At 32.7% G+C, this 12,473-nt stretch overlaps 1 protein-coding gene across 2 annotated transcripts in view; it reads left to right on the top strand.

The window, feature by feature from the left end:
* ADK (adenosine kinase) overlaps positions 1-12,473 on the top strand; it is a 387,062-nt gene that overhangs the window by 245,188 nt on the left and 129,401 nt on the right. For both annotated transcript variants that reach the window (XM_004680753.2, XM_004680754.2), the window contains exon 7: positions 10,327-10,497. In XM_004680753.2, the coding sequence (XP_004680810.1) occupies positions 10,327-10,497 (171 nt within the window). The remainder of the gene's footprint in view (positions 1-10,326; positions 10,498-12,473) is intronic.

Here is a 12,473-nt window from a genome sequence, read left to right as displayed (position 1 = left end):
GCCCGCTGCTCCCCTCAGCAGTGTACTTCGTTGATCTGCCTGTTCTGCTCCCCACTCTGTCTCTGTGAATCCTCTCATCATCCACATCTCTGGCCTGTACCCAGTTCCATATGAATAAATAAATAAATCTTTTATATATATACATATATTTGCTATGGAAACCAAACCAAATGTCTATAACAGATAAGATACATACACTATAAATATATACAATAGAATATTATTCGGCCATCAAAAGGAACAAATATTCTACATACTACTACAACAGTAAGGACTTTTAAAATTTTATTCTGTTAAAGAAGAAGAGGTCATATTCTGTATGATTCCAATTATGTGAAATATCAGAATAAGTAAATTCATAGAGAAAACTGATGTTTGTCAAGGGGTAGGGACAATGTGGTATAACTAACTTCTTTTTTTTAATGTGTCTTTTTTGGCATACAACATCATATATAGTTTAGAGGTGCAGATTCATATCTGTTCAGATGCATGTCACCACACCACATCCATGCCTTACCAAAACGTCAAAAATCATTCACCTTATTTTTTTCACTTTAAGACCTCTCTCTCATCGAATAATTTCTTAATAGGTTTAGGATTTCTTTTCTGAATGATGAATAGTTTGGAACTAGATAGAGGCAAAGTTTGTAAAAATTGCTTACTGTTTCAAAACAGGTTGTCCAAAACCTGTACCAGAATTTGAATATCTGAATTTTTAGTCCAATCACTTTTTTAACAGTCATATTCTGCTTTATTATCTGTTGCTACTGTGATATTTTAGTGAGACATAACCACTATAAGTGTTATACTTTTACAAAAAATTAAGACAAATATAACTTCATTTGTGCCACTTATAAACAACAGTAGGGAGATAATAGATATTTATTGTAGCAATTTGCAAAACTACAGGCCAGAACTTGAATTAGAAGGTTATTCCCTGCAATATATTGGCAATCAAAGAAAATCCCCCCTTTTTTTTTATTTTTAATGTTCTGCTGCTTGCTTTTTTGCCTTAAGCTTCTGCCATATTATGTTCATTTATTTTTAATTATCTTCAAAATTTTGATTAACTTTATTAGCAAATTCTACTACTTGATAATTTTTGTTTTTCCAACTGATAAGAACACTTAGGGTATAAGAATTAGATAGCGAGGATTCTGTCCTGGTTGTAGAAGCTAGAGTGTTTCAATAGTCATCATCAGAGGCTAGGTCTGGGGTGGGGAGGTTAGTGTGTGGGCTTCAGGGGTGGAGATTAAGAGTAGCAACAGGGCTCCCTGGTGACGCAGCAAGTTAAAGCACTGCATTATGAAGCTTTCCGAAGCCACTGCAGTACGAGTTCAATCCCCTGCCAGGGAGCTGACACACATGGCATGGCAGACCTCTCCTGGCCCGCCTGCTCCTCCCCTCAGCAGTATACTTTGTTGATCTGCCTGTTCTGCCCCCCACTCTGTCTCTGATGAATCTTCTCACCCACCACTCCTCTGCCTGTACCCCAGTTCTGTATGCATAAATAAATAAATTTTAAAAAAAAGAGTAGCAACATCTGGCCCTCCCTTGGGGCGCAGTGGGTTAAAGAACAGCACTAAGAAGCTAAAGCACTTCAGTATGAGTGATCCCTGCCTGGAAGTGGCCCACATGGCCCTGCAGACCTCTCCTGACCAGCGCTGCACCCCTCAGCAGTGTGCTTCGTCAATCTGCCTGTTCTGCTCCCCACTCTGTCTCTGGTGAATCCTCTCACTGCCCTTGCACCTCTGGCCTGTACCCCAGTTCTGTATGCATGAATAAATGAATCTTAAAAATAAATAAATAAAATAAAAATAAAGAGTAGCAACAACTACAAAATAACATAGTACCTACTGGAAATTGGGTGTTACACTCAAATCTAAAGTTCTCTTTTGGTTTAGTTCTAGCCTGAGACATTAGGCTGCAATGATATAGTTTTCTCTCTAAGCCTACGTTAACTTTCAGTTTCTTCACTCTCTTATTAAGAGGAAGCTATGTCCTATTACTACCCTACATTGGATTTACTATTAATATTTCTTTCCAGCATGTTTTTATCTGGGTGGTTGTTTACATTTCCACTTTTGGTATATATTTCTTTCTTTTCCTTTAGTTAAAGGATCAACAAAGTACATCTGATGGGTCACATTTGTCCCACTTGACTACTCTTTGTGTGAATACAATTTTACTGGAAGCAATCATGCTCATTCTTTTATGTATTATCTATAACTGTTTTAGTGGTACATCAACACACTCAAGGTGTCGCAATATGGAACACTGGGCACAGAAACCTAAAACACTTTCACACAAAACATTTGCCAACTCTTGCTTTTGTTGACAAATGGAAAATGAACAGATTCTGGAGGAATGGTAAATATCACCAGCAAAGAAAAGATATGGACAGGTATATGGTTTGTTCTTAGGCTACCTGTATACCCCATATGTTTAGAGTAAGCATTTCATGAGGGTAAATTGCTAGAAATAATATTTGGAAGATAAGTCACAATGAAATTTAGAAATTTTATGTTATTTCAGGAACTTGAAATGCATTTTAAAGAAATGAATAGTTTAAGTTTTTGACTAGAAATTTCCCAAGAGAAGAAAGTTACAATCGTGTTTACAATGTGGTGAGGGTTGTATTACTAGAAAACTAATATAAATATATAATGGAAAAGAATGATGTAGGTGTCAGAGTTGCTAATACAGTTAAAATTGATAGGATATTTGACAATAGATTTGAGAAAAAAGAGCTAATAATACTTTTTAGATTCAAACATCATTGAGCAGAAAAATAAAAAAGTATGTACACATACTTGTTTATTAGGTGAAAAACTATTTTTTTATGCAAGTTAAGTTAATGAAGGACTATAGTACTTTATAGAATAGGAATTAAATTAAAATCGGTTACTAGGCATCAGCCTTACTAAAGTTATTATGGTGTCCTAGCCACAGGCAGTTTTTCATTTTATCTTTAAGGCACCACACTATTATCATTCCATCAGTGCCCATCTCTTTTTAAAACCCTCTCACCTTTGCCTTGCAGAATGCCACCTTTATATTAAAATTGATCTTTGCTATCTCATGCTGAGTAAATTATTTATGTTTTCTAAATACTCTGAATCAAGAAGTGCTTTCGCTCCAAATAAAAACACTTATCAAGTTATTTTCTTCAATTTACAGCCACAGTTACCAAAATGTGCACTGAGACACCCCAGGGTATGGCAGCAAACTTTCAAGTACTATTGAATATTTTATCTTGGGGTAATGTATAGTTTCAAACTTAGGAATAAAAATTCTCTTGCCCTTAAGGTTACAGTCTAGTTAGGGACATAATACAAATGCAAATTGCTTATATTTTTTAAGTAAAATAAACATCTTGATTACTTATTTCATAACATTGTATATTGTGGAGGTTCAAAAAAGAGTAAGTACATCTCTTGGTAGAAATTCAGTAAGTTTGGCCTCGCTGGTGGTGCAAGGGTTAAATCTTAGTACTGTGAAGCTATCCACAGCCACTGCAGCCACTGTTCCATGGTGCAGCAGACCTCTCCTGTCTTGCCCTCTGCACCCCTTAGCAGGTATTTCAGTGGATCTACCTGTTCTGCTCTCCACTTTGTCTCTGGTGAATCCACTCATCCCCCTCTTCTTCACCCTCCACCTCTGGTCTAAATCCTAGCACTTGTATACATAAATAAATAAAATAAATCCTTAAAAAAAAAATTCAGTAAGTCTTTGGAAGTTAGACTTCAAATGTGTCTTGAAGGTTAAAATTCCAACAGGTAAGAAGGCAGATATTTAAGATAGAAGGAACAACATAAAAAGTCAGAAGATTTATTTTGTAGAAGCAAATTATTCTGTATGATTGAAGCAAGGACATATGTTGTGGGGTAATAGAGGTTACAGCTGGTTTACTGTGTAAGTTGGAGTATTATTATGAAGAGCTTTGAATGCTGGGGTGTGAGGCATTTGGATTTAATTTACTAGGAAAAGAAGAGTGATTAGGGTGATTAATCTGTCAGCAGGATATAGGATGATTAAATCAAGGAGAGAAAGGAGGCAGGGAAATCATTTGGAAAGGGAGTGATGGATTTTATTTTATGTATTTATATTTCAAAGGAAATACCAAACCGTATATCAAAATTAAAGAGCATCCTTCTAATTCAGCATTGTAACTAACCAACTGTAAAATACAACTCACTATGCATAAAAAAACCCAAAACTTATTGATGTTTTTGGTGTTAATGCAGAAATAATAATAAAATGCAGAAATAATAATAAAATATAAACATAGAATACTACATGCCACACATTATGTTAAACTGATTTAATTTTCATTAAGACAACATTTTGTATTATTTCTGTGTTTTTGGTGAGAATAATGAGGCCTAAGGAAGCAAAGGAGCCCCAAAATCATAGCTAATAAATAGATTAATAAAGCTATTAAAAATAAGTATTCTAGTTTGTGCAAGCCCTGTGATGCAGAGAATAGAGGTAATTCTTTCAGACCCTGTCAAATTACACTTTTGATATTTAACTTACCTATTGATCCCATCCCTCTCCCCATCTTGGGCTCTCTAAGGTGTATGTTATGTACTACATCCTTGAAGAATACATCTTCTTGTTTTAGATGTGGACCTGTGTTTATATTATACACATAGTATGAAGCTATGAGATTGTTCAATTTGATGTATCTATTTCCAGTCTCTCTAAGCTCTGCGTAACAGTGTGATCCATCTCATTGCCCTTATCTTTTCCCCTAGAAATTGACTTCCAGGATGCATCACATCCCTTTTACATTCAAGAAAAATGGCTAAATATCCTTCTAGGTGTCCCTCTAAAACCCATCTTCTTTTCATTGTCTTGCTGCCTCTTTTACATGCATTTTGAGGGGATTATTTGGGATGGAAGGAATGGTGACTTCTTTGTTCGTGGTGTAGTTAAGATTACAGATGCTTTAATCCTTTAAAGAATTAAAATATATGTGAAAAGTGATGTCATTGATGCTTCCAAATGCAGCCACATAACCTGGAAGACTAGGTGAAGTATTCTATTCCACTGATGCATTACATCAGTGGTATCATAAGCTATAAAGTATTCACCTGTACACTTGTTCTGACTTTATTTTACTGATTTTATTGTTGTTACTGGTATGAAATAGTGCGTATCATAACACTGTAGTTGTAGATGATTTATACATTCTCTTAATGGTTTGCAAAGCTAATAGGAAAATTTACTTTCTCATAATTATTTTTGCTCCTCCCACTCCTAACAAGGAAATACACTTTATACTCTATGAGATTTGCAAAACATGTAGAACCCATTGTGAGGGGTAAAAAACATGCTACATGGTGGTTATATTTGTTACTTTTGGCTTCTAGTTTATCTCCTTAACCCATGTTCTCTGACTAGAGTTACTATGGCTAATAGACTAATTATGTTCTTTAGAATAAACAATACCTGTACATCTTGAGACAAAAAAAATTGAGTCTCTCAGCCTTTCCTCACCTGTGCTAATCTAGGTTTGGTGGGGTTCTCTGTCTAAATACTTTCTCTTTCCATATATCTTTCTTTATTGTCTATTTTGCTTCTATGAATAACGATTTATACTTACTAAAACCACTAATGTCATGTTTAGCTTGTTCCTTTTTCAGCTATCTACTCATCTATTATATACTTACTCCCTGCTGTTCTGTTTTATTCTTGTTTTTTGAATTGAACTTCTCATGATTTATAAACAACTCTTGTTTTTACAGAATTTTACTTCAAATCAACAAAATATTTTATCTTGAGATTTTTATAAAAAACTTCACCAAATTTTGAAATATATGAAAATATTTAAATTATTCAAAAATTCTTATTGGGACCTAACCATTTCTACTTGTGTTATAATCTCTTTTAATTTTATTTTTATATTGATTTGATGTAGTTTGTAGTAGTACCTGTATACACAATTTGTATATATCTATATATTTTTTTATGTAGTGAAAACATTTACCTCTTTGCCAATTGGTTGTCATAGATTTTCTAAAAATCATCAGTTTTAGAGTCTTCAAAATATTCTCTAGAATAGTACTATCCAATGAAATAAAATACAAGTCACAAATACCATTTTAAATTTTCTTCTAGCCACAATTTAAAAAAGTAAAAAAAAAATGTAAAATTAATGCTAAAATTGTATTTAACTGAGTGTTTCTGAAATATTTCTCATTTCAACACGCACCCATACAAAATTCTTAAATTTTAACACTTTTTAAATTAATTTTTCAAAATTTCTTGCATTTTGCAAAGCATTTAATTTCTTCACTCAGAGTCCCCATAAATCTCCCATCACTACATCATCCTTGAACCATCACATAGTCCCTTGTGTTCTTCCTTCTCCTAATTTGATCCATCTCCCCTCTCTTCTGCTGCTGTATGCCTCACATCTACAACTTGCCTGCGAGTTTTGCCTTTTTTTTTTTTTTTTGACCCTTTGTTTAGTTTACCTATATTTCTCCTATAATTGAAACTATCTGATGTTTTTCTTTTTCCTTCAGGATTACTTCGCTGAGCATAATCTTGTCTAGCTCCATTCATATTGCTGTGAATGGCATGAGTTTATCTTTTTTGATTTCTGGGTCGTATTCCATTGTGTATATATACCATATCTTTTGATCCACTTATCTATTTTGGGGCGTTTAGTTGTTTCCATACTTTGGCTATTGTAGATACTATTATTATAAACATAGGAGTGAAAGTTTCCCTTCAAGTTAATGTTTGTCTGTCCTTTGGGTGGATTCCTAGGAGTGGAATCACTGGATCACATGATAGATGCATTTATAGAATTTTGAGGGACTTCCACCCAACTTTCCATAGTGGTTGGATAGTTTGCATTGCCACCAGCAGTGTAAGAGAGCTTCTTTTCTCTACATTGTTGCCAGCATTTGTTGTTAACAGCTCATTGTGATTTTGATTTGCATTTCTGTGATTATAAGGGATGTTGACCATTTTTTCATATACCAGCTGGCCATTTCCATTTCCTCTTTAGAGAAGTGTCTTAAGTTTTGCCCATTTTTTACTGGATGTTGGCTTTGTCTTTGTTTAGTTGTGGAAACTCTTTGTAGATCTTTGAGATAAGTCCGGTATTGACTGTGTGGAATGCAGGTTACTTCTTCATTTTAGTTATCTCTTTTGAGAGATATAGAAGCTTTTTAGTATGATGTAGACCCAGCTGTTTATCTCTTCCTTCATTTTCTGTGCTTCTGGGGAAGTCTTCAAAGATGTTTCAGAGATGCATATTGTGCCTATATTAGTTTCTATGTATTTTATGGTTTCAGGTCTTACACTCAAGTCTTTTATCCATTTTGAGTTGGGTTTTGTGTATGGTGTGAGGCAGTAACCTACTTTCATTATTTTGCATGTAGTAATCCAGTTGTCCCAGCACCTTTGTTGAAGAGACTTTCCTTAATTTTAACTTTTTTTTATATTATCTTTGAAATTGGTGTCTATTTTGCATTTATGGCATAGTTTTTTTTTATTACAAAGTTTATTTTTACATCATTTTGCACATTTTTTTTTCCATCTCGATTGTAATCCCCGCGGGTTTCCCATCACCAAATCACCCCTATGTATGGCATAGTCATTTTTGTCACTAATTTGTTGGTAGTCAAAATGAAATGTAGTCCTATAAAAACTGTAAAATTGTCCAGAAAATATTTTGTACTTCTTCAGGACAACAAGGTTTGCTAGTATACAGGTTGAAATACTAATGGGCAAAGTCTTATAATTTTATAAAATACAAAATGTTTTCCTAAACTGTAATATACATGCTCTAAGGCCTATTTTTATTATAACCTTGACACTTAAAAAGAAATTATTTTTATAATTACAGTGCTTTTATTTTTGATGGCAATATAGTTTGGATCATGTGGCCTAGTAAGGGATATAAATTTAGGAAGCAAAATTATGGTTGGCATTAATTTTAAGATGTCGCAGTCTCACAGTCCTAATTATTTAAATACTAGACATGTACTTAAAAAAAACAAGAGAGCATCCAAAAATGGAATTACAAAAATGGAATTAAATTGTGAATTTGCCTTACTTAAAAACTGATCATTGTTGTTTATTCTTAGTAAAATTAACCAAATTAATCTATACTTTTGACACAACAATATTCTTGGGCTGCATCTCAAAGTGTATCATATATATACAGTTGGAATGAAGCCTTATTTTAACTCCAGGGGTGTGCTATTCTGTACTTTAAATTACCATCAGATGTATTTTAGCACAGATAAAATATTTTCAGTCTGAAGTTGGTGAGAAGCCTAGCTATTTGACCAGGTTACTATTTATGTAGACCATTATTCTATGGCTGTCTGTGGTTAATCCACAGCTGGCAGAATCCTAGCTCTGGGAGGTTTTTATTTCATGCTAGAACAGTATGGGGAGAGCTAGGGGAGAAAGCTTTAAACTCTTCTCATCAAATGAAAATCTAAAAAGCAAGTTCTTTCATATTACTGTGGAGACAAGATGCAATGTAAACTGTTCATTTAATTCTCCAAGTGAATTGGAGCAACTTGGATGTTTCAAGTGACATGGTATTTCGTTTAAAATGTAAGGTGAAAACATTTAAATAAAAGTAATGTTACCTAAAACTAAGATGTCTCACCTTTTTTAGAACAGTTGAGTATTAGTAAAGAAATAATTGGTTGGGGTGTTTAATGATAAGAATATATTATTTATTATGATAAGAAAATATTTTTATTAGAATTTCATTAGTGATAAAGTGCTGAGACTATTATATTCCCTCTTAATAAAATACTCTTCGTTTCTGAGCATTTATAAGGGCAACAATCCATCAAAAAATGTATTCCAGTACACATGCACTCCTGTCACAATATTAATTTCTTAGTATTCTCTTATTGCTCAATTTGAAATTTAAAAATAGATGAAAACTTTTTTTCTTTTTATAAGCTTTGTGAGAAAAGTAGGTAGTTCCTCAGTCTTAATTGAATATTTCAATACCTACTTTGCAACTTAAAAAATAGTTTCCTTTATTTTTTTAAATTTTATTTAATTTATATATATTTTACAACTTTTTTCATTTTTTTAAAATGTTTGCTTTCTTAGATACAGTCCCCATAGAATTGCCACCACCAGTTCACCCATGCACCATCACCATAGTCCCTTGTGCTCTTCTTCTCCCTTCCCTACAGAATGTCTCTGATCCTAGTTGTTTGTTTCAGTATTATTTCTTTAATTAGTAAACTAGCTCTTCTCCCATCCTTCCCATAGTCCTCACTTCCTGTGGGTTTTTTGTTCTATTGATCCTCCCTCTCTTGCTTCTTCATTCTTCAGTTTCTCCTCTAACTCCTTTTCCTTAAAGAGCAAAACTTAGCAAAAATTTGTTTTTAAAAACAACTCTCCCCCCCCACTGAAAATAGCTCTTTTCTCTTTTAATATATATATATATATATATTTAAAAGCCCACTTTAATATTGAAAAATATAGATAAGTAGCATTTTTGAATGTAACTTCTCTGAGATAAAATTTTAAAGCATTTTTCTATTGTATCACTGGATTATTTTTGATTATTTGAAAATTGGAAGTTACAATAGTTCTTAAAGATATAGTTCAGATGTTTCAAAAGATAACAAGCTACGATCTTACTAAACTAATATCATTTTCAAGCTAACTTTATTTTTTTTAAGTATTTTTGCTAATTTATTTATATATGCATACAGAACTGGGGTACAGACCATAGGTACAGGGGCAGGAGAGGATTCAACAGAGACAGAGTAGGGAGCAGAACAACAACTGATGAAGTACACTGCTGAGGGGAGCAGTAGGTGGGTCAGAAGAGGTCTGCTGTGCCATATGGATCACCTCCCGGGCGGGGATTGAACTCATGCTAAAGTGGCTTTAGCGTCTTTGTTCTGTGCTTTAACCTGCTGTGATTCCAGGGAGGGCCAGTTTGTAGACTGTTCCAAAAAAACTAGAAGGATCCAATCTACCTTCAATACTGTTTCTCTAAATATAATTGCAATTTTTATATTGACAGGTCTTTCAAATATTTTGTCTTAAGTAAATTTCCAGAATTCTCTCAGGATTGAATATACAAATCAAATATAAAATAAGTAGTGCTTTATACTCTGATATTATGGCATGTATCAAGCATATAATACTCATGTGATAAACTTTTTACCTGATCGACTACTATTTTCTCTCTTGTATTATTATTTTATATAGGCTTTTTTGGGGGGCATTTTTTATGGGTTCCTTTATTGTAACAGAGTGACTCTACAGCGACAGTATTTCTAATTTCACTTCCTTATTTTCTTTATCCAGGGCTTTTTTCTTACAGTTTCCCCAGAGTCAGTATTGAAAGTAGCTCACCATGCTTCTGAAAACAACAGAATTTTCACTTTGAATCTGTCTGCACCATTTATTAGCCAGTTCTACAAGGAATCATTGATGAAAGTTTTGCCTTATGTTGATATACTTTTTGGAAATGAGACGGTGAGTTTCTTTCTTTTTTTATATATATGTTTAGAAACAAATGAAAAACTCAAAATTTATATAAATATATTTGAGAAGTACACAGTGCCTCAATATGTATCATTCCAATTCAGAATTTCTTTCAGCGCATGATAACTTCTTATGTAGTAAAATTTAATTTTTTAAAGTGTTAAGTAACTGAGGTTTATAATTCATTTATAGTAAAATTCACTTTTATGTGAACTTTTGCAAATGCATTTCTGACATGAAACCATGATCATAGTCACAATAAAGAGTACTTTTATCAACCCTTTTATTCCAACTCATCACCTCAGCCTGAGCCCTTGACATCAACTGGTATTTTTACTAAATAGTAAAATAATGTTTTTCGTTGAAATTTTTATAGGCATGTGATGTAAATTAAGTATATTACGAAGTTAAATATCTCTTTAAAGTTTGAGTCTATTTAATAAGCTATGAGGAACTATTGGTTTATTGCAAAATTGGATTAAGTCTTTATTTAATACAATGGTACCATTGTATTAAATACAATGATAATACATAAATACATAAAATAGTATTATTTTTGCTAATGTTCATATGTTATATTTATAGGTGATTAAATGAAATTTTATTTAAACTCATGCTTATTCTTTTTATTGAGAACATACTTCTCTTCATTCTAAATTATTGGAAAATTATATTTTTGCCTCTCTACTGTTTATGGCTACATTTACCCTATAGACTTCAAAAATCCATGAAATAGAAGAAAAAGAGGCCTTCAGTGGATCTTCATATGAACTGAGAAGTGTCATGTAACTGAATTTCAGAGTCCTTTAATGTGTTAAGTGAAAGTGTAGTTTTAATCACCCCAGAAGTCAATTTTGATTCTGATTCTGTGGTTTTATCATAGCTTGTTATATTCATTGACTTTCTAAGTAAGGTAACAGTTTTGACTGCCTAGAAATAATTTAAAAGTAGAACTGGAAATAATTTATGAAGTCATGATGTGGGTGAGATTAAAGGATTGATTTGTAAAAATAATATTGTGTGGATATCTTCAAACGCACTAACCAGTTGAAAGAAATGCTTGATTCTTGAAAAATCACAAACTCACACAATAATGGCAAAGCTTTGAAATCCTAGGTGTCTTCTCTAAGTCTCATTTGACTGAATTTATGTTTTAGATTTTCTTATTGCCAGTTTTATTTTCCAAAGGATAAAGGAAGTAAATTAGGAGAGTACTATTCTATCCTGTAACATGAGGAAATTTATTATCAATATGGGAGTCTGACAGTCCTTGGAAGAAATCATTACTTGATCATAGACTTCTATATAGTTAGTAAAGATTAGACTTGCAATAAATACTTAGTATATGCCTGGAGCTTTAAGAAGAGAGACTTCAAAACTTTTTCAGAAGATCAGATCAATATGATTCCAGAGAAAGAGATTTTGAATGTGAAAACAACTTTATGAGTATTGAATACCATCAAAATTCAGTTCTGACTTTATAACTTAAATGACTTTAGTTAGGAAGAAAATAGGGAAGGACGAGCCTTAAAAATTGTCAAAGTATGCAACAAAACTTTTTATTCAAAGTTCACATTTGTAAAACATATGTAAAGAAAAAAAATGGAAAGAATTTATAGAACCAAGGAACAATATTTAAAGTTTGGCAGAGACTTAGGAGAATGGAAAAGAAAGACGCCAGTGCACAGGCAACAACAAAACATTAAATTGGAGTACATCATAATTTAAATCTTTTACATCAAAGTAGATGCAAGGAAGTAAAAAGACAGCTCAGGGAATAGGAGAGTATTTGAAAGTGATATATCTGATAAGCCAATGGATTTAAATAAGACATTTCTTTAAAAAAGAAGATATACAAATGGCTAGTAAGCATATGAAAAGATGCTCACCATTAATGATCAATTCCGCAAACTAGTAAAGTTTAAGTTTGACAAGAACTTAGTTTAAGAAATCAAAGTAACTGTTTT

Source organism: Condylura cristata, unplaced genomic scaffold (genome assembly GCF_000260355.1).
Source record: "Condylura cristata isolate star-nosed mole 26May11 unplaced genomic scaffold, ConCri1.0 scaffold00011, whole genome shotgun sequence".
In the NCBI taxonomy this organism is placed as follows: Eukaryota; Metazoa; Chordata; class Mammalia; order Eulipotyphla; family Talpidae; genus Condylura; species Condylura cristata.
This window is presented reverse-complemented; position numbering and strand designations above follow the sequence as displayed.